This window comes from Artemia franciscana, chromosome 3, assembly GCF_032884065.1.
Source record: "Artemia franciscana chromosome 3, ASM3288406v1, whole genome shotgun sequence".
Classification (NCBI taxonomy): Eukaryota; Metazoa; Arthropoda; class Branchiopoda; order Anostraca; family Artemiidae; genus Artemia; species Artemia franciscana.
This window is the reverse complement of record NC_088865.1, coordinates 23,707,550-23,730,881: the sequence shown is the minus strand read 5'-3', so window position 1 is coordinate 23,730,881 and position 23,332 is coordinate 23,707,550. Positions and strand designations below refer to the sequence as shown.

The 23,332-nt window shown below is 34.4% G+C and overlaps 2 protein-coding genes across 5 annotated transcripts in view; both read right to left on the bottom strand.

The window, feature by feature from the left end:
* Nucleotides 1-13,210, bottom strand: part of LOC136025048 (sex-lethal homolog) — a 31,353-nt gene extending 18,143 nt beyond the window's left edge. Inside the window, exons 1-3 of one of the 2 annotated variants that reach the window (XM_065700725.1) lie at nucleotides 13,192-13,210; nucleotides 1,739-1,966; nucleotides 582-748 (exon numbers count right to left, since the gene is read on the bottom strand). In XM_065700725.1, the coding sequence (XP_065556797.1) occupies nucleotides 582-748; nucleotides 1,739-1,889 (318 nt within the window). In that variant the 5' untranslated portion in view covers nucleotides 1,890-1,966; nucleotides 13,192-13,210. Of the gene's footprint in view, nucleotides 1-581; nucleotides 749-1,738; nucleotides 1,967-8,059; nucleotides 8,175-13,191 lie in introns of those variants that run through there. The other variant, XM_065700724.1, reaches the window with a different exon arrangement.
* Nucleotides 13,211-15,588: 2,378 nt separating this feature from the next.
* The window catches only part of LOC136025046 (autophagy-related protein 13-like), a 108,009-nt gene continuing 100,265 nt past the window's right edge, over nucleotides 15,589-23,332 (bottom strand). For all 3 annotated transcript variants that reach the window (XM_065700721.1, XM_065700720.1, XM_065700722.1), the window contains one exon: nucleotides 15,589-21,806. In XM_065700721.1, the coding sequence (XP_065556793.1) occupies nucleotides 21,591-21,806 (216 nt within the window). In that variant the 3' untranslated portion in view covers nucleotides 15,589-21,590. The remainder of the gene's footprint in view (nucleotides 21,807-23,332) is intronic.

Genomic DNA, 23,332 nt, shown 5'->3' with positions numbered 1-23,332 from the left:
GTACATAGAAATGACGAAATCACTTCGACGACGACAGAAAGATATATAGTTTGAGGCAATTTATCTCAGTCACTAAAACTGGTTTCAAATAATAAACAGCATATTCAAGTTGAGCGTCCTTCAAATGCTCTAGTTTTAAATGACTGACTTTTTTCTCTTAACAGTAACATGTTGTTGGTGTAAACTTTAAAATATATTTGTATTATATAATATAATGTTTATAATAGTAAAACTATACTGTTGCATAAGTTATATATTAGTAAACAGTAAATTAGAGCATATTAGCAGCCACTAGCATAAACATATAACAGTTTGATTTGGCTTGTTTGCATATATATTCTACGCTATAACACTCCTCGGGCTATGTGCAAGGGGATGAGGGTTTTTGGGTACTTCCTATTGACATTGTTCTATAATTCCCCTATTTTTACAAACAACACCCGTCCTCCCTCTGTAATAAATTAGGGCGTGGGCGTATTACCAATTCTCTCAAACTGAAATTATGAAAACAGATCAATCCTTAGTCTCCCGATTCTAGAAACAACCTAAACAAAACATCACAGTTTTCTACCCTAAGTCACCTGTTTATCTCTGGCAACTTTTGCGTCAGCAATCTCACCAATTCGCGAAAAAAGAGAAAGTAGTTCAATATCACCATATGTGGCAGGCAGATAATTGATAATTAAATTTGTCTTTCCAGCAGTTTTCAGTTCATCGCTATTAGTTTCTTCGCCATTTTCTAAATGACCTACAATGCAAACAAATTACTTGAAAAGAATTCGCCAGGATAAAACATATATCTAGATAAACAAATATCAAAGCACAAATTCAAACTAAGCGTTAATAGAATCATTCTAGTATACTATTGTGCTGCAGGAGTAACACTTTGGTTTTATCTTATTTCTTTAATGTTTCCTATACAACCCATTTTGGTTTATTGCGAGATAGTGGTAAGGATCTAACCTCTACAGATTTTTCCGAAGTGGAGACCTTAGGCCAAAATGCTGAACAAGACATAATATTTTAAAAATCTATGAATAATTCTAAACTGGAACCAAAAAGATGGTTATTGCTTGTCCTTGAGACTTTAGTTCAGCTCATTTTGTAGTTTTTGGGGTAGATATTGAAAAATAGCTTTTCTTATTATAATTGAAAGCTTTTGTTGAATTTTATAGAACAAAAGATTGACTGTGTTGCAAATATTACCAGACTTTCCTATCATTTCCCAGGATTCGCAAACAAAAGCTGAATTATTGGAAAAACTATCAGCTACAGCCACTAGAAAGAGCAGGTAAGGTAGCCCCCCCCCCTTCTATGCGCAGATGTGTACCGTGCAACATTTTTGTTGTGCTGATCAAAGCAATTTAAAATGTGTTTTAGTAACATATTAAGTATTCATTTTCATAGAGAATTGACTAGCTTTATGTAACCAGATTCTGTCCTACTTGAAACGTATTTGCACATTCTTAATTTGACATTTTTATTCTAAATCATACTTAAAGATGCACAATAAACTGACAAATACAAGTTTGTGAATCTAGGACTGATAGTGACAGCATGTTGGGAATATTTAATTATTTATGAAAGAGCCGTTTCTCTTTTATGCACTAAGTTAGAATAAGATTTTCGTTTCAAGTTTTCCTTCTATCAAATTGAAAAATAAAAGTTAGCCAGATCTTACGCACAAAATGCAGACCTTAAGTCTCCCAAACACAAAATAAAACTAAACTGTACTTACTATCATTTTGTTTTGATCCATGAGCAGCATTACCGTTCACTTCAGGCTGCTGAAAGCCTCCATTTTGAATTTTTGTTTCACTAGGGTTTGTGTTTGACTCATCTAGGTGGAGCTTATCCAAAGCATCAGAACAGCTTTGGATATCAGGCATGGCTTTCTAGCACCCTTTTGGAAAGACTTGACTTGGAGGGAAAAATAAAGCGTGCTGAGACAGTTTACAGATGGTATCTATAAAACAAAAACAGAACATTCCTTTTCAAAATTAAGATTCTGTACAACTTTGCAGGTGCTACATTACAAGACAAAGTTTTTCTACGAAAGGATTGCCTTGGTATACAGCTATTGATTTTAATGCTATAGCGGATATTAGAGTCAACGCATTGACGTTGGATTAGTAAAGAGAGATGTGCCCCCTGCTCTCTTTTTTCCAGTTATGTTTCATAAAACAGACACACATAGAGACTTCAGAGGGGAATCACTGGATCGAGAACTGATAGTTAGAACGCGTACTTTAAGGATCAAAGGTGACTAAACGACAGCTAACCCTCTTCTTACCCGAAAACATAACAGTTCAAAATAGGGAGGGGGCCTAGGTGCCCTCCAAATTTTTTGGTCACTTAAAAAGGGCACTAGAACTTTTCATTTCCGTTAGAATGAGCCCTCTTGCGACATCCTAGGTCAATACGATGACCCCTGGAAAAAAACAGCAACAAATAAACATGCACCTGTGATCTGTCTTCTGGCAAAAGATACGAAATTCTACATTTTTGTAGATAGAAGCTTGAAATTTTTGCAATAGGGTTCTCTGATATGCTGAATGTGATGGTGTGATTTTCGTTAATATTCTATGACTTTTAGGGCATGTTTCCTTCTATTTTCCAAAATTTTCTCAGGCTTGTAACTTTTGATGACAAAGACTAAATTTGATGAAATTTATATATTTAAAATCAGCATGAGCATCCAATTCTTTTGATGTATCTTTTAGTATCATAATTCCTTCTTTTAGAGTTTCATTTACTATTGAGCCAGGTTGCTCCTTACTGCAGTTTGTTACCACAAACTGTTTGAATATATTCCAAATATATTCAGAGGTGAATGGAGTTTGTCTGGAATGAGACAGACTCTGTCTGCTGACCATGTGCCTCTGGATATGGAGTTTCCCCCTAACTAAACACTCCAATCAGGATGGCCACAACCTCATGTGGTGGGTGGAGCCCACCCCGGGAATCTCCATACATAGGTTCAATCTAGCTCTAATCAGATTCCAGGCCTAGGTTCGGTTGGGCTAGTGACCCTCCACCCGAAAATTAAGTGCTACAAAAAGTGACAACATAGCCTTGAACCCAGATTTCCTTTTAAGATCTCAACCATCACACATCAACAGACATGCTGACAACATCAGAAAGACTGACAGACTAAACTTTATGGACCAAAGGGGGCTATGGACAGCCACCTGGAATGTCTTGACTCTGGATGCACCTGCATCAAAGAACCTACTCTCCAAAGAACTTCGCAAGAATAAAGTGTCAATTGCAGGTCTTACAGAAATCTGTCTTACTGGAAGCAGAGAAGAGCAAATAGGGAACAGTGACTCATTGCTCTGGTCTGGAGGAGGCACAAGAAGGATTGGTATTGACCTTGCACTAAATAGCCTTAATTTTACAGCTTTGTGTAAAAGTAAGGCACTAAAAAGAATGGCACTGAGTTAGGACTTAGCTCGTTTTTGTAGCCTATTTGGTTGTCATGATCCACTGTTTTGCACCAAGTTTGCATGGTCCATCTTTTTGTGGTCCAATCATTTAGATTAAAATCATTATGTCCTTTGGGTATTGATAAGCTCAACATACCATCCTTTCTTCTAAAAGTTGGTATTAGAGGGAAAGGGTTCTAGCAGTCAAAAGCCCTATTTATATGTTCAATTACACAGATAAACATTCCTTGCTTGATTCTGCTTTTAACAAGTTATTCAAGCTTTCAACAAGATCTGTTCTATTACAATCTATCTATGAAGAAAGTATCATTTGCATAATGTGGGCTATTGCTGTTGAGTCCACTGGGGCATTATATACCCTGTAGACACATTGTTTTACCATTCCGAGTAAAACAATTGTTTCAAAATTTTGATATGATGCCATGGAGGTTCTTGGGTGGTCCCCACTTGCAAGACAGTGGACATGAAGAGGATAGATAACTTCAAAGACCACACTGCCTTTCCATGGCGAAAATACAACAGTTCAAAATAGGGATGAAACCTTTTAATTGACAGTGAAGCAAATATAAAAATTTTTAACTGGATATTTCGAACACATATACAGTGTACTGCTGATGATGGACACTGTATATGTGTTCAAAATATCCAGTTAAAAAATTTTATATTTGTTTCACTGTCAATTAAAAGGTTTCATTCCTATTTTGAACTGTTATGCCAATCCCAACACTATTTTTAACTTTGACAGAGGAGTATTCTTATGCACACCCAAAGCTATTTGATAGCAGAATTTTGTAAAGATTCAAGGATTTTGAATGAGGATGGAGGACAAGCTGAAAAAATTTGAATCCCATATTCTATATTTGAAGAAATACATAATTTGTAAAAATCCAAAATAACTTTTGGGTCACATCCCCACTTACTTCCAGCAAGTCTCTTTAGAGTACAAAGCCTCTGAATAATCAGAGATTTCAAAGAATTAATATGTTCATGCCACTGCATTTTAAAATCCATAAATAAACCAAATATGGGATCTCTCTTGAGAAAATTGTTAGTGGATTAGGAGGATCTGTAGTCCCATTAGTAAATATAATTGCTTTAGTTTTACTGATTGAGATTGGGAAGCCAAATGCTAAAGAGAATCTCTGGACTAATCTTATATCCTGTTGAATAAGACCAATATCCCATGTGCCATGTTATTACCCAGTTCTGAATATGGTTGAGACCTGTTTGTAGTGACTGACAATTGACTGCACTAAACAACTTTGAGCCATCTGCATTGAGAATTAGATGATTTGTAGGTAGTTGAAAAATATCATTTATATAAATATTGAATAGGGTAGGTCCTAAGATACTGCCTTGCAGGACACTACTGGTGACACCACATCTTTCAGAGAGAATTAATTCTCCTTCACTAGTAAAAAGCATCACTCTCTGTAGTCTATTTGTAAGAAAAGCTGATATTCAGCCTACAAGGTTTGAATTAATTTCACATGAAATAATTTTTATGTTCAGGTGTAGATGTAGAACTTTGTCAAATGCTTTTGCAAACACCTATGGACCAGATTCTATTGCATCTGGCTAAGGCCTTCAACAAGGTGCCTCACAACCACCTCAGATTAAAACTTTTGGCAGGAAGAACTTGCACAGACATGGTAAACTGGTTTGTGGACTCTCTGACATGTCAGTCTCAGCAAGTTCAACTCTTCTCAGCCAATGGTGAGAAGCTTTTATCCAGAGCATATGATGTTGTAAGCAGAGTTCCCTAAAGCACTGTTATGGTCCTACTATATTATTCATATTAATTGAAAATATGTTGAATGGAATAAAAAACAACATTACTTTCCATGCTGATGACTCTAAGCTGTTTCAACCCCCTAATCAAAACAGCCTGCAGTGTGACCTGCTTCAAATCCAAACATGGGCACAAGATTGGCTAGTTGAATTCAACATATTGAAGTGCACTACCCTTCACTTTGGTAGCAATAACCCTTGTTGCCAGTACAAAATGTCTGACCCAATTCAATGTCAAAATCTGTGTTTAAGACAAGTCCTGAACAAAGAGATGTAGGAGTACTATTAGATTAACAGCTAAAGTTCCATGGCCACTGGCAACAAGCAGTCTCATGAGAAAATTCAGGTCTTGATCTCCTTAAATGTACAATAACTAGACTTAAATGCACTAGATGATGCTTGTCATACCAAACCATCTTGTATACTCTATCAAAATTTGCTGTTGCATGGTGGTGTCAGCATTGAACCACTGAAGAATGGTCATTACAGGCCATACTTATCTTGTGGTCACTTTTATGGAGTGGGCTTAAACTATATATCTCCAGCACACCTCTCTAATGGTGTGTCATTGGGCCCTAACATGACAAAATTTCAATATCTTCAACATGGAGCACAAGAGATTCAGTATAGACCTTAATGTTTCTCTGAAGCACAAGTTAAGTTATACATAGACAAAAAGCTCTTAATCTTAAATATTATGTATATAGGTTTAAAAATTAAGATTGGCTGATAATTAAGGACAAGACTAGTTGGGATTGACTGATCATAATCTTGTAAAAACTTTTGTTTTTCATAATAGAAAATGGACAAAAGTTACCACTACAGCTAATCTCATTTAAATATAATTAGTATGTTTCACAGCACTCATCTTATATTGAATCTGTCCGTGACTTTGAGATGCTGTTCTAACTTTAAGATCCTGTATCCTAAACTGGACTGCATTTTCAAGATTAGGCACAAGCTTTAAACATGTCTACAAGATTAGGTTTCACTGTTGTCTATCAATATGTTTAAAATTATGACTGTAGTATATGGGTTAAAATATTCAAACTAATCATACAGGTCTGCATAGCCTCAGAAAATTAAACAAATCTAATGGTAAAACAGTCAACTTTTTAGATGATTTAAAGAATGTGACTAGCTTGAATATTTTAACCATATACTACACTCAAAATTTCCAATATAGCCTACTGATAGACAATAGTGGAGCAGCCTAATCTTGGCCATACATTTAAAGCTTAAGCCTAACCTTAGAAAATGCTATCTATTTTTTGACACAGGATTGTAAAGTTTGAACAATATATCCTTATGACAGACACAGTCAATCTTGGATGGACTTAGTCTAAGAGAAGTGCTGTGAAACAGACTAGTTATATTTATATAAACTAGAGTGTAGAGCTAACTTTAGTCTAAATAGAAATTTTGAAAGACCAGATGTTTTCAAAGATTATAATCAGCTAATCTCAATTGATCTGGAATTAGGCTAATCATCAGCCAACCACAACTATCTAACCCTACACAAATAATTAACAAGAATAGGAGCCTGCTGTCTGTGTACAGGAAAGATAAATTTAATCAGACCATCTGGTCAAGATTAGGCACTGGCCAAGTGGCCTATTGAAGGTCTTACCTAACTATTGAAGTAGGCTAGGCTAGTGATTAGCTGTAAAAACTAGGTGGTATAATTCTAGTAAATTGACTTCATGCTATCTTAGAAAGGGTTTAGGTTAGGAAAATAAAGCTTTCAGCAGCAGGTCTACAGGCTAAAGTATGTCCTGGGAAGGTATTTTAAATTACCCACCTCTACTCCTTCTCTCTCTAGAGGACCCTGAAATTTGCCTACATGACAGGTGAAATTTTGACAAAACAACATTTTACCTTAATTTTCAGTTACTAGTTGCTTTTTCTCTGCCTTTAGTTCTGAAAATGCAATTCCTGTTATTTGAGTAGAATTTTGAGCCATATCAATTTTTTTCAAAATTTAGGAAATGTATTTGCATATCTTCAACACCTTATAGGCCTAAAATGGAATTGAGCAAAGTTATGAAGCTGAAAACAATTATGCTATACTTAAATTAAGCAGAAGATCTATTTTGTTGTTTGAAGATCTATATGTGTGTTATAAAGGTTTTACCTTTATAACACACATATTTATAAAGGTCAGGGTCCTTTAGAGGGAGAAGGAGTGGAGGTAGTTGCTTCAAATACCTTCCCATGACATGCTTTAGTCTGTATATTCATCCTGGAAAGATTCATTTTCCTAACCTAAACCCTTTTTGAGATAGCAAGAAGTCAATTAACTAGAATTTTACCAAACTAGGCTACTGAGTATCCTACCTTATAGGCTAATTGCACATTGAGAGTGGGCAGAGGGGGGTTAAAGTTTATTTTTGGTACAAATGAGAGGAAGTTCAAATTTTACCCTGCTTAATGTGCAAATAAATAGCCTGAATTGGTATATAGGCTATGGGGGTTGGGGAAAAATTCATTTTTACCAAGTGATTATTAGGCCTATATTTGGAAAGAGCATTTAAAAAAAGCATCAAGTTGTATGTTCATTTTATTTTTAAGTCAATATTTGAACAGAAAAATACTTCCAAGCATATTGAACCCTCTTGCCCCCCCTCCCCAATAAAATGCTAGAGATTTTCCCCATCCCCCCCCCTCTGTTTCTTGACCTACTATTGTAAGCTTTACTTCTTGAGATGCCATTGATTGTTAGTGGCAAGGGTGGATACATGAACTTATGCTTAAGATAAAACACCATCCACTTGAACATTATACATAGTAATAAGCATAAACCACCGCCTGATACTCACTGCATTTCTCCTAATTTTCAAAAACTAATGTAAGAAAAACTGCCATTTGTCAATATCGAAATCCTTAGACAGATTCATTGATATAATCTATTCATACCGTTAAAATAAAAAAAAAACCCGCAGAAAGAATTTTCTACAGTTAATCTTTCTAAGAAAAGATAAATCTTTCTCGAGAATTTTTCTTTAAGAGCTTATTCTCTCCCTGGCAGGAGACCTCTTGACTTCTTGCAGCGTAGTTTGATAATTTATTTAAAGAGGCTCACAGCAATAAAGAGTGGCTCGGCCAAATAGTAACAAAAATTACGGAATTTTGATAGTGATAAATGCATCAAAAGAATTGAGTTCTTATCTTGATTCCAAATATATACAATTCATCAGGTTTAATGTTACCCATCGAAATCTGTAAGCCTGAGAAAAATTTCATGATTTCTGAAAGAGGGGAGGGGATATCCTCAAAAAGTCAAGCTATCTTAATAAAAATCACGTCATCAGGCTCAGTGTATCCTTGAACCCTACTGTAAAGGTTTCAAACTCCCATCTAAAGCCCAACTCCTGGAATACAGGAATTAATCGGTTAGAATTTAATTAAGTGGAAACAAAAATTGATATTAGGTAAAATTTAAGTTAGAAAATGTCAGTTAAAGAAGAATTGAGCAGTATGTCGACCCCAAATGTCAGAAGGCCCAAAGTCTCGACAGTGGTATGTATAAAAGTTTCCAAAGTCCAAATCTTAAAGTGGGTGAAATAGTGGGTTAGAATTTGATAGAGTTTGATAATCGGTAAAATTTAAGTTAGAAAGAGTCAGTTAAAGGAAAATCGGACAGTATGTCGGCCTCAAATTTCAGAAGGGCTTTAGGCTCAAGAGTGGGATTTAGAGAGTTCCCCTTAAAAAATAACAGGTATTAAAATACTGTAAATAATCAATTTGAATTTAATAAAGTGGAAACAGAAAAACCTTAAAATTGTTTTTCGATAAAATTTAAATTAGAACGTGTGAATTAAAGAAAGATTTGACAGTTTTCCCGCCCAAAACTCAGAAGGATTAGGGTGTCAGTAATAGAATGTAGAGGGTTTCCCAACGTCCAAATCTTAAAATATTGGAAATAGTTGGTTAGAATTTAACAAAGTAGAAACAGAAAAACCTTAAAATTAGGCATAATTTAAGTTAGAAAGTGTGATTTAAAGACGAATTGAAAGACATGTTGACTCCAAATCTCAGAAGGGCCAGGGCCTCAATAGTGGGATGTAGAGGGCTCCCCAACGTCCAAATCTTAAAACATGGGAAATAATTGGTTGTAATTTCACAAAGTGGAAACAGAAAAAACTTAAAATTTATATTTGATGAAATTTAAGTTAATGTGAGTAAAAGAAGAACTGAAAAGTGTGTCGGCCTCAAATATTAGAAAGGCCAGGGTCCCAATAGAGGGACGTAGAGGGCTTCCCAAAGTCCAAATCTTAAGATACGAGAAATTTTCGGTTAAAACTTAACAAGGTGGAAATACAAAAACCTTAAAATTCAGATTCGGTAAAATTTAAAATAGAAAATGTGAGCTACAGAAGAATTGAATAGTATGTTGGCTCCAAATTCAGAAGGGCCAGGGTCTCAATAGTAGGATGTAGAGAGTTCCCAAATGTCCAAATCTTGAAAGTACAGTATACAATCGGTTAAAATTTAATAGAGTAGAAACAGAAAAACCTTAAAATTGATATTCGATGAAATTTAAGTTAGTATGTAAGTGAAAGAAGAATTAAACAGTATGTCGGCCTCAAATTTCAGAGGGGCCAGGGGTTCAATAATGAAATATAGAGAGATCCTCAAAGTCTAAATCTTAAAATACGGAAAATTTTCGGTTAGAATTTAACAAAGTGGAAACAGAAAAACATTAAAATTGATGTTCGGTTAAATTTAAGTTAGAAATTGTAAGTTAAAGAAGAATTGGACATCATATTGGTCCCAAGCCTCATAAGGACCAGGGTCTCAATAGTGGGATGTAGAGGACTCTCCAAAGTCCAAATTTTAAAATACGAGAAATTTTCGGTTAAAATTTAACAAAGTTGAAACAGAAAAACCTTAAGATTGATATTCGGTGAAATTTAAGTTAGACAATGTGAGTTAAAGATGCACTGAAAAGTATGTCTGCCTCAAATCTCAGAAGGGCTTGGGGCTCAAGAGTGGGGTATGAAGTGTTCTCCTTAAAAAAGACCAAATCTTAAAATATGGGAAACAATTGGTTAGCAGAAAAACCTTAAAGTTGATATTCGGTGAAATTTAAGTTAGAAACTGTGAGTTAAAAAGGAATTGAAAAGTAAGTGGAAACAGAAAAACCTTTATATTGATATTCGGTGAAATTCAAATCTGAAACTGTGAGTTAAAGAAGAATTGAACAGTATGTCCGCCCCAAATCAGAAGGGTCAGGGTCCCAATAATGGGATGTAGAGAGTTCCCCAAAGTTCAAATCTTAAAATACAGGAATTTTCGGTTAGACTTTAACAAAGTGGAAACAGGAAAACCTTAAAATGGATATTCGGTGCAATTTATGTTACAAACTCTGATTTAAAGAAGAATTGAACAGAATGTCGGCCCCAAGTCTCAGTAGGGCCAGGGTATCAATAGTGGGATGTAGAGAATTCCCTAGAGTCCATAACCTAAAATACGGAAAATAATCAGTTAGAAATTAATAAAGTGTAAACCGAAAAACCCTAAAATTGATATTCGGGGAAATTTAAGTTAGAAACTATGAGTTAAAGAAGAATTAAAAAGTGTGTCGGCCCCAAATCTCAGAAGGGCCAGGGGCTCAATAGTGGGATGTAGAGTGTTCTCCATGAAAAAGATTAAATCTTAAAAAAACGAGAAAATATCAGTTAGAATGTATTAAAGTAGAAATAGAAAAACCCTAAAATTGGGATTCGGTAAAATTTAAATTAGAAATTGTGAGTTAAAGAAGAATTGAACAATTGAAGAATTGGGTAAACTTCATGCTAGAAAGTGTGAGATAAAAAAATTGAATTGCGCAATTGGGCCAAACTTCAGAGGAGCACAGGCTTAAGAGGTGTATATAGAAAGTTTCCCTTAAGAAAAAAAAAAATCAAATCGGAAAATATGGGGAACAATTGGAGAGAATTTAGTAAAACGGAAACGGAAAACCTTAAAAAGTTCATAAATGGTAAAATTAAAGCTAGGAAGTGTGAGCTAAAGAAGAATCGAACAGTACGAAGAATCAATAAACTTGAATCTAGAAAGATTGAGATTAAAAGAATTGAATTGTATGATGGCTCCCAATGTCTAGAAGGGCCCAGTGCTCAAGTGGGGGTGCAGGGGCATGGAGACCTCCCCTTGTAAAAACAATCTTAAAACACAGAAAACAATCGGTTAGAATTTAATAAAATGAGAATAGAAAAACTTAAAAATTCATATAAGGTAAAAGTTAAGTTAGAAAGTGAGGGATAAAAAATAATTGAAAGCTATGAAGTGCCCAAACTTCATTAGAGCCCAGTCCCAAGAGAGGGACATAGTGAGTTCCCCAAAGTCCAAATCATAAATACGGGAAATAATCGGTTAGAATTTAATAAAGTGGAAACAGAATAATCTTAATATTGATATTTGGTAAAATTCAAGTTAGAAAGTGTGAGTTAAAGAAGAATGGAGCAGTATATCGTCCCCTAATTTCAGAAGGGCAAAGGTCATAATAGCGGGGTGTAGAGAGTTCCCAAAATTCAAAATCTTAAAATATGGGAAATAATCAGTTATGATTTTGTAAAGTGGAAACAGAAAAACCTTAAAATTGACACTCGGTGAAATTTAAGTTAGAAACTGTGGCTTAATGGAGAATTGAACAGTATGTCGGCCCCAAATCTCAGAAGGGTCCAGGATGTCAATAGTGGGATGTATAGAATTCCCCAAAGTCCAAATCTTAAAATACGAGAAATAATCGGTTAGAATTTATAAGTGGAAACAGAAAAACCTTAAAATTGATATTCGGTGAAATTTAAGTTAGAAACTGTGAGTTAAAGAAGAATTGAGCAATATGTTGGCCCCAAATCTCAAAAGGACCAGGGTCTCAACAGTGAGATGTAGAAAGTTACCCAAAGTCCAAATCTTAAAATATGGAAAATTTTTGGTGGGAATTTAATAAAGTGGAAACAGAAAAACCTTAAAACCTATATTCGGTAAAATTTAGGTTAGTAAAAACTGAATTAAAATAAAACTGAACAATATGTCGGCCAAAAATCTCAAAAGGGCTTGGGTTTCAATAGTGGGATGTAGAGAGTTCCCCAAAGTCCAAATCTTAAAACACGGAAAATAACCGGATAGAATTTAATAAAGAGTGTGTCTACATTTATCTTTTCTATGAGCCGAATCGAAGATGGTTACCGTGTGGTAAAATTAACTTTAAACTTGAAAAAAAGAAGAGACAACCTTGATTGTTGCGATTCGGCACCGTGAAGGAGCCGACATTTTTTGGTTGATTTCCCAGATTTTCTACCCAGTTTTCCAAAAAGCACTAACATTTAGACACCTCGTAAGACTGTTAAAAAATGTAAAAGTTTTTAGAGATTTTTGAAGATTTTGCAAGATCCTATGCAGATGTACTTATCATAATAATGGTAAAAAGGTATATCACGAAAAAGATTTGATTTACTTTTGGCCTGGGATAATAACACAGAACGAAATCTTCCAGCAAACTCGATAAAATGCTAGTGAATTATCACACGAATCTACATCCCATTTCTTCACTTGGTAGTAATAGCAATTTGTTATCCAAAGAAATAACAGAGACAAAATCAATCCGTAGCACACCAAGTGCGTCGCTTGCGATGGTGGGCTACTAACAAAAAAGAACAAAAAGTAGAAGAGAAAAAAAAATCATAAAAACAAAGAAACCAAAAAAAAATAACAAGTTAATCTATAATAAGCAGAAGGGTGAAACCGTGTGCCGAAAGAAACTTGCGCAAATAATTCATACACAATAAAACAAGATAATATCATGATGAATGAATGATTTTATTTAGTGACTAAACCCGCACAAAGTATTTTACTATATAATATCATAATCCCGAAGCAAAAAAGACAATAAAACATTATTGTCAATTTTGATTCCTTCAGTCTCAATCTGTTTCGAAGGTATACTTACCAAGCAACCCCACACGCAGTTCAGACTTAAATTGACTAATGGGCAATTCCTTGGTGCTTGGGGCAAACTTATTCCACAGCTTAGCCCCTCTATAAATAACTGAAAAAGCAGTCCTACTTGAAACTAGGCGAAGAACCTCAATATCTCCACTTGTCCGAGTTCCGTGACTACGAACGCTGGACCTTTCCCAAAATATTCCTATAAACAGTCTGGAACGCACCCATAATAACAATTTTACATAAAAACCAGTATATAAAAATCACACAATCCAGCTGTAGGTATTACATTAATATACTGTACAATGATCTGACCGAATCCCGGTTCCCTATTCCACAAAATGATCTAATGACATTGTTGTGCAGCACGCGGATTAGGCGAATTATTGAGGGGAAAGTACCAAGCCATAAAAAATACAAAATATACGAGTGTATCAGAAAAAAATATAATAACCCTAAAACATATGAAGGAAAAGAGTGATTTTGGAAAACGAACAGTGTAAAACAGCGCAGATTATTGCAAGGTTCAGAAAAAATACATTTTTATTCCGACAAAAAGATTTTTTCATCAAACCTTGCCCCCCCCCTTCAGGGGAAACTTTAGTGGGCCTCCCCGCAATTCCTGTGAAAATTCTCGCGGGCATTCCCGTGTCATTACAATTTTTTTAAAGATGACACCAAAAAGACTTTGCTTAACAAAGCAGTTTTTTGGTAAAATTTCAGTTTTTACGATTGGTATTGTAGAATACTTGCCCAACAGTTCTATGAAGAAAGCCATGATTCCACTCAAAGGCTACTTTTTAAAGCGACGGATATCTAGTATTCCAGGCCTTAAAAAAGCTTTAACAGAACTTTTGTATCCTCAGCTTTGTGTTAAAATTATGACAGGCCATGAGGATAAATAAATCCCCAATTTGAGTCCAGGACGTGATATGCTTTTAAATATAGTCTAGATTAAATTGATACTGTTAAACCGTGACATATCCTTTGTTTGACAATAGCTTTTCTATAAAGGCAACTATACATATATTGAACTTGCGTACAAGCCAAATCGATGTAAATACCAAAGGAATTGCGAAAGAAGCCTTAGGTGCTCATATGAACGACTGTATATCAGAAACCAAACCATACATGAAATCCGACTAGGACAATGTCAAATTGGTATAAAAGGCAATCCGTTGGAATCATCATTCTCAAAGACCTTTCGTTGAAGGTTTAAAGTTCACAATCTTGAACAACAAAGAAAATTATTTTTAGACTTGTAGCGTCAGAATGTCTTTTTTCTGTTTATCCCCTAGCGCAATCATATCGAGCCAATGGCGGCAACGGTGCAAATTGAGGATCTACAAGCCCTTAGATTATGAGAGGAGGGTTCTAAATCACACAACCAGCTGCGATTTTCAGCAGCTGGTTCTAAATCACGAAATATTAGCCATGAAAGGTCAATCGCATTATTAAATACGATTTAATGGATGCATTATTAAAAGCTAAAATGTGGAACTTTTTTCTAAGATATAATCGGAAGTTTGAGACCATGAGTATCCCAACCACGGCAACTCCTATGACGATAGGTAATATCACGACTACTCACACCACGATTGACTCTTCTGACTTGTACTATGTGCAAAAACTTTGAAAGGAGACACGAAATAAATTAAGTCAACGGTTTTTCCAAGGAAAATAAATATTAAATCAAAAACTTGAAATAAATATAAATCTCCACAAATAAGTGTTATTTTACGGCCCCCTCAAATCTCTAAGAAGGCTACGGTCATTTACTGTTCTCAGAAAACTAAACGTTAGTTTTCCTGATTTCTTTCATTCCTGGAAGAATAAACTTCGTGATCTTTTTTTTTTCCGAACCAAGACTAAAACATTGGAAGCTACAGCAATCACAATAGTCATGTATGATTCAGAAACGAGGGCACTTCGGAAGACACAGGAGCATTTGTTAGATGTTTTCTAGAGGAACTGTCTACGGACAGCTTTAAGTACATGTTTGACTAACCACATTTCGACAAGCTGTGTGAAAAAATCGGGTTCTATCTCACTTTCTAGGGCAATGACATATTGCGGATGAAGGATGACAGATTGCCAAAGATCGTCCTTTTCGACCATCCAGCTATCACCAAAGGGAAAGCAGGTCGTCCCAAAATGGGGTAAGATGAGGTGGTATGTAAGGTGGTAAGGGTGCAAAGAGGGAAGCTTTAAAGAGATTGGGATGGAGGAAGAGCGTGAGCAGCTGTGTTCGCCTCAGGCGGCTCGGCACTGCAGTGAATTGTTGATAAAAGTTCCAGTAGTATATTTTAAACAATTAATTTTCTGTTATACGTCTAAAATGAAGATAATTTCCATCCATGCTTGTTGTCTTCAATCCATTTCTTAAAATATACAGAAAACGTACATTATCCCCTTTATTATAAAGAAAAAAAATAAGCCATTACAAACCAAAAATTCAGGTACACATAGATTAAACAAACAATGATTCCAACATGAAATCAAGCAACAGTTCATACAGCATCTAAATGTGATATCAAGTACATTGTAAAAGTTTTGAAAGAAGCTTAAGCATTGTTAACCTTTTTAAACTGATTTATAAGGGTTATGTATTTTTGGTATTTTGTTTTTCTGCACTCCTCGATTTTAATATATACACAAAAGACAAGAAATTTGCTATGATTCCAAAGTTGAGATTCAGCTCTATCCATCTACCGAATTATTTATTTTTTTTGTACTTCGGTGTATACAGTCCTTTAGATTGAAAATACATTGAGTATTAATTAGAAATTTTGGACAAAGGAACTATTTTCCTAGTTTCAAGCAAGTTTAAATCCTTCTACAAGACAAAGCCTAAGTAGTATCAAAATTACAGCTCGGTGAATGGATAGATATGAGGCTAATGAATCTATTATAAAAGCATCTTGTCCTTTTGATGCCAATTACAACTACTGGATTGTCAAAAATCGCTTGTTTAAGATGGAACATATACCTTAATAATATATCTAATAAGCAAAAGAATATGCCTCTCATCGAGTTTCACATTAGTGATGCATACGTAAGAGAAGGTTAAAGAGACTTTAACAAATTGTCTGCAAAATTTGTCAGAATGGAAACTTTAGTGTTCTTAAGAATCGATGATGATATGACTTTAATCAATACTAAAGCTAGTAAAAAAAGTAGATTAAACAAGGTATGGGGTTAATAAGAATTATCTTATAAGCCTGATAGGAATAAATAAGTTGAAAAACTTCCTTATAAACGTTTGATGCTATATTTTCTGCAGAAATAGATCTTTTCGATTCCGACAGGTATTTAAAACAGAGCTCATGTTTGGCTAGAATCTTTGTGATTATATTTATCCATACCATAACAGGCATAAACCAAAATAAATATTTTAGTAAAGCTTCTAAATTTACTCCCGAAAATCCATGGATTTAAGTAATCGAATTTATTAAAAACTTTTTTTGGAAGTAGTTACAACATGTCATTTTAATACGAGATCTTCGAACTTAGACTTGTCACATTATCGCAATTCTGAAGTTAAAAATAAATCAAAGGGGTTCTCTACATTTATTTGAAATATTAGCGTTAGGCATCTCCTATAATATTACGCCCAGTTCTACCAACTAGACAGGCGTAATGTTGCACAACATAATTTTTACAGGAAAGCAGAAAACGTCCTTCGGGGGAGGAGGGAATCCAATGTGACAAGGGTGCAAATAACTAACCGAATTATTTAAAAAGAGTAAAAAAAACAAACAGAAAAAATCTTGGGGGGCCCGGGTTTCCCCCTGGATCCATCAGTGAACCTGCTTTAGATTTTAACCGTTTTTAAGGACGAGCTGTTTTTTAACTGTTTTTAAGGACATAATAACTTAGCCCTTCCATTAACACAACTAGCCTAGCTTTTTTTTTAATTAGCATACATTCGTAAAAATTTTAAATAGCTGAAAAAGAACTTTAACACAGATTTTCAAAAGATTGTGTGCTAATTTGAATCAATCGTCAGGTTATAACTAGATTGCTTCATATAGTTTATGAAGACAGGACAACACCTATACCGAAGACTAGCAACAAATAGTTAATTCTTTCCATGGCCATGTCCAACTTCCAAATATCGTCTGTATAGACCTATTGTTGTAAATTATCTCTGGTGGAAGGTATCAATAACTAAAAAAAAACTCAATATACAAGTTCAAAAGAAAAAAAAGAAAAGAAAATTTTGTGAGGTTTTCTGTAAAAGTTCCCTTGATTCTGTGAAAATTCTACAGAAATTCCCTTGATTTTATATCTTCTTCAGGAGTTTATTATCTGTGGTTAAGACTATAGCAGCGATTCAAAATTTCCGAATGACCAGTAAATTCAGCGATTAAAAATAACCCAATCTAGAAGTTAAAAAAAAAAAGAAGAAAATTCTGTAAAGCCTCCCCATGGTTTTTATATCTTTTCAAGGTTTTTATAATCTGTGGTTAAAACCATAAGAGCGATTCTAAGTTTCTGAATGACCGGTAATACTATTTTGATTTCCAAGTTATTTATTTTTAGTTTCGATTACCCATTGATTTTTTCTCATTTTGATTTTAGATGTACAAAGTAGAAAAATTAACAGCAAATCTATGATATACAAATTAAAAAGTAGTAATAAATACATGTACAATGAAAAACTTTAAATCGTGCTAAAAACAGCACATCATTCTAACAATAATATTTACCCAACACATGGAAGTAAATATATAGCCAAATATACAATCATTCAATTACTAAGTGATCGTTAAAATTTTTTTTGCATATATAGAACTTGGTATGAGTACTAGTTCTATCAATTTCTCATAATTAATAAATATGCACTAATTGACGAGGGTAAAGCATATACATAGTTATGCCAATTCATGTTTTCCCATTTAGCTTGTAAAAAAAAAAAAAAAAAAAAAAAACATTGGTAAGACGTTTGGCATGCATACCAGAGGTTCTACTAGTCTGTAATAACTCTAAAGGAAATAAATACAGAAAGAAAGAAACAAAAACACTTTAAACAGGGTCAAGATATGTTACCATACATTGTTTTAAAGCTGGGCAGAATACAGATGACATTTTATAGTCCAGATTCAAACTCAGGGTTTTACCACCCATTCAAAAATCAACAAAGGAAAAAACTATCAAACAGTTCCTGCTCACGATAATTAACTTAAAGTAAGCAAGTGTCATTAGCAACGCAGTAATATCCAATATTTTCAATATAAATCGAGAAAAACTTTAATATACCCACAATTGGACAATTCCTAATTTGATTAGGAACAAAAATGAATATTTGAACCAATAACTCTGAGCAGGACCGCAAGCTTAGAATCGTTAGTAATGGAAGGAGTCTTTTGGGTCTGTTACGACTGGAACATCAGCAGTTTTTTGATGATATAGCAACTCACAGTTTCTTATATGACTTCCACCCCATCCCCCCTAACCCCACAATTGGACTCATTCATACGTGCTATGGCTGTATACCATTTTTTTTCAATTAATGTTAGTGGAGAAACTGCATACCATAATTTTATTAGTTCGGATAGTTTCTTGCCTAAATAGCAAAAAAAGCTGTATATGAACTGTCCAAAAACAAAATCGAGGAATTTTCCTTTTACCCGTAAAATCTTTTGCAAGATTTTATAATGAGAAGGAAAAAACTGAAGGAAAACAAGCTGGAAGAATGAAAAAAGAGGAAACAGTATAAAATACTATCATAACAAGCAAATCCACATAAAGAGACAGTGAATTATCAAAAGTACATTTCGACATCAAGCAAACAGGTACAACGAAATTCAAACACATTTATTCAAACTATACTACCTAAGGGGAAAAGAAGCAGCACATCAATATAAGAACAACAAGCATATTTAATATCTCCCCCAGCAAGTAAATCAGCTTGGCAGTTCACAACCGAAAATGTTACAATTTTGGGCGAAGAAAAAGTTCATGCCTTAAGTTTGTTATAAAAATAAGTTACCAAATCTCAAGCGCAGGGATGCCTCTTGCACCCGGCAGTTGAACAGTTCTCCCTTTGCTGCAAACAATCACGTAGATTCAATTTATATCTAATTAATAATATTCAAGGTTAGGGGGGTATAATCATGTTTTATACTACGCCTTTTTTTGCTGAATCTTAATGCTAATGTAGCACCAAGTGCTAACTATTGAACTCTTAGAAGTAGAAAAAGTAACCAAATGCCTAATAGCTAAAGAATTTTACAATTTTCCAGTTTTTTAAGACCCATAGGGTGTTCAATTTCAAGCTGAGGTGAACACTTAAAAAAAAAAAAAAAAAAAAAAAAAAAAAAAAAAAAAAAAAAAACGCAGACCAAAAACAGCTTTTATTTTCGAGATTTGCTTGCAAGTCTCCAAGTTTCTTCAAAAAATTTCCTCAGTCAAGCAAGTACCGTGAAATATGTATTGAAAGTGACGGAACTTCAGTAAAAAAGAGATTTTCCAAGAAGGCACAAAAATCTTTTTTTAATGATTATGATATCGTGTCATTAGTACAGATGTTACTTGAAAGAGTCAATGGTTTTACAATTCTGCTGAATCTAACGGTATAATTAAATATTCAAAGATTATGCTGCTCTACAAAAAAGCTTAACTGCAAATAAAATCACTTAAGAGTGCGGCTAGATATACCCTTTTTGATGACATACTGATGTCAACATAAGCACTATTTATTTCACCAAGTACTCAAAAGGCAATAATTGTTTAAGCAATAAACCAAAAGAATAACGAGTAGACATCTGCAGAGGCCAGAAAAAGTTAGAAATTAGTGACCACCCACACCAACTTTCAACCAATTATTGTCAAACTTGCACTAATTAACTCGACAATACTTCTTTTGTCTCTTTCTTTTTGTTGCTCGAAAAATATCAGCAGCAAGAGCATTATTTAGGTTTTTAATCACCGTTAGTTATAAAAAAGGAGGGGAGGACCTCTTCCTTTCCTACAGTCAAAACAATGTCATGCATGAGTTAGAAGGCGAGTAAGGAGGAATTTATTTAGGGGGCAGGAATTCATCACAACTCCGAAAGCTAAGTTGTACGTAGATATAAGAAATTTAGGGAGACGACACCAAAATATAGAAATTTGGGGGAAAAGCTAGCGCCCTCGATCTCCTTTGCAAAGATAGCTAAGGAATATACATGACAGAGGATTGACACTCAGGATCTCTTTTCCTGTATCTCTTCGTCACAATGTCAGACGAACAAGCTCTTGATCGAGAATGTTCAAAGACGAACGATCATAGTGTAGGTGACGTCTGAGGTTTAAAATTTTTCCTTAAATTTGTCGTCACTGAGAAGAGTAGAGGTTGGGCGTAAAAAAATAACCTAGTTTTATTTCGTATTTTTTCTTTTAGTATTACTCATGTTTTTTTCTCTGCTTGTGCTAACTAAATTCTCGTCGGACCGTGTTAACCATCTTGGCTCAGCCTCTGGAATAATCGGTGCATGGCGTGGAAGTTAGGCTAGCATTTATTAGTTTTATATCCTGAGTTAAGTAGCAGACTGCGCATCTTGAAAAAACTGTAAGAAATGCAATTTCAGATAATAAACACGAGCATACAGATTACCGAAGATCATTCTTGTCGGCCAGCAATCTAGGGTTAAACGGAAAGCAGGTCGTCCTTAAATAGGGTGAGAGGATGTCATAAATACAGATTTAAGGGGAAATGGGAACTTTTAGGGAGGATGTAAATAGGGAGCCTTTGAATAGATTGAGACGGAAGAGGAGCGTGCGTAGCTGTGCTGGCCTCTTGGTGCTACAGTGAGTTGCTAGTAGTACGAGAAATAAAAAATAAAACGTCTATTAGCCATATATTCAATTTTTGTTTTCTAAATTTGCTTGCAAGGTTTAACAATTTTAGAAAAATGCTTATCCTCCCCCGCACAAAAAAAATACCCGTACGTCTTTAAGGAGCCATAAACAACAAATTCTAAGAATATGATAGAGTTAAGGAGTTAATTCCTAAATACAAGCAAATTATAATAGCATTTTGAATATACCACAAAAATCCCACTTTGGGCCGTTTTGGAACTTTTAAAAAAATAAACTTTTACTACACAAAAGAAGACCTCCCTAGGCTTGCTACTAACTATTGTTGGGAAGTCAGGCATGAAACAGTGGCACCATGGTTATATCACTCAAATCGGTGTCCTGGAAAGCGTCTAAAAGTGGCTTCAAGCGAGTCTTTCAAATAGAAAACACAACAATGCACATAATATTTCCTTAAATTAAGACCAAATCACATTCAGCAAAAACACAGCTATGATTACCAGTACCGTATTTTTTTTCCAGCCAAATAAGCTAAAACACTTTTGATATTGGCCAAAATTAAAATTACGCAGAAGCATAATTTAAAATCCATCAAGGCACTCATTCTAGTTCAGTATCACTACACAATGACCTTACTAAGTCATCAAAGTCTTTTGACCTTGTTTCAAAATCTTTCAGTTGATCCGTGAGCTCATTGACCTGCTCTGATAGTGTAGGATCATTGTCAAAACTTGATAATGGAGGAGCGGCTTGGCACTGTTTATAAAAGCTTCCAATGTCTGCTCCTTGTGTATCTGTCTCAGCAAAGGGGAGTTTCTATAAGAACAGAAACATAAAAGTTAAATCACAGATGAACAACAACAGATAAAAAAAAAAAAAAAAAAAAGATGAAACCTATTCATATGTTATGTTTACGAAAAAAACAAAAACATTCAAATCGGTGTGACACACAAGCTAATTTAAATCGGATAAAACTTTGTGCGGTATTTACTTATCCAAAATTGATCTAACATAGACCAGATTTTCATCTGATCAGACCTGCTTATTCTACGAAAATGTTCATAGAAAATGAAAGCACGACAGTAGGAACAGAGTATTACGAAAAAAAAGACTCACTCTATTTACTTGCTTCATTTCAAAGGTTTCACGCAGAGTCTACTTTATTATTACTACATCAATATATTACTAAGTAACCAAAGTTCGTTTTTCAGCTTGTCTACAGCTCTTCTGTTGATGATTAACTAAAATTTGATGACTGAGGTCTGAACCGAATTTGCTAATCCCAGTAAAAAAGGATAATCTGATAGAGTCTTTGATCAGTTTTTTTTTTTTTTCCAAAGGCAAGATAAGTTAAGAAACCAAAATCAAACTGCTGATGCATGCTTTACTGGTTTTTATTTGAAAAGCAGTGGCGTCAATCGGGAGCAGGGGGGATCGGCCCCAAGATTTTTGTCTCCATCCCTGTAGGTTTTTAAAAATGCCTTTTTAGCCTTTTCATTAAAAAAAAATTAAAAAGAACAAAAAATTACCCCTCCATGTATTTTTAAAAAATACATTTCACCCGCCCCCCACCGCCATTTTTGTGAATTGACACCTCTGATGAGGGGGTACGTATCAGTACACAAGATAACGCAAATGACATGTCGCTGGTGGAGAACGAAATACTCGTACATGTTTTAATAACATTATAAAAATCACTTCAATGCATTTATGCATAGCCAGCTTCCAGATACATTTGCTGATCCAAAAGTTTTCATAATAGATATTATAGGTCCAAAGTTATTGACCCGACGAAATCTCGCATCTTGAATGTCTCATGGTGGTTCCAGGAAGTTATTCTACTCTATTGAAAATTTAAAGAAATGAGATGCGACGTCTTGGCTATCAACCATAAATATCACAATTTAGTGTGTCAATATGAAAGGCTCTTTTACTACCATATACTCAACAGGCACGTTCAGAAAAAGAGTGGTGTTTGGCACTTCATAACTAAGCTCATACTTACAATAATCCCTTAAAAAATTCAATTGAAAACGTCTACACGATATACACTGATAAAAAAAGAAAAGAAAAAAAGAACTGACCAGATTGGGGATAGGGGACCTTATATACAATATATAAAATTCATATATCTATATTTAAAAGCCAGTGTCCATATACACAAAACAAAGATAGAGAAGAATATATATATATATATATATATATATATATATATATATATATATATATATATATATATATATATATATATATATATATATATATATATATATATATATATATATATATATATATATATATATATAGTAGCATTCAACAATTCGACATCATAACTACCATGC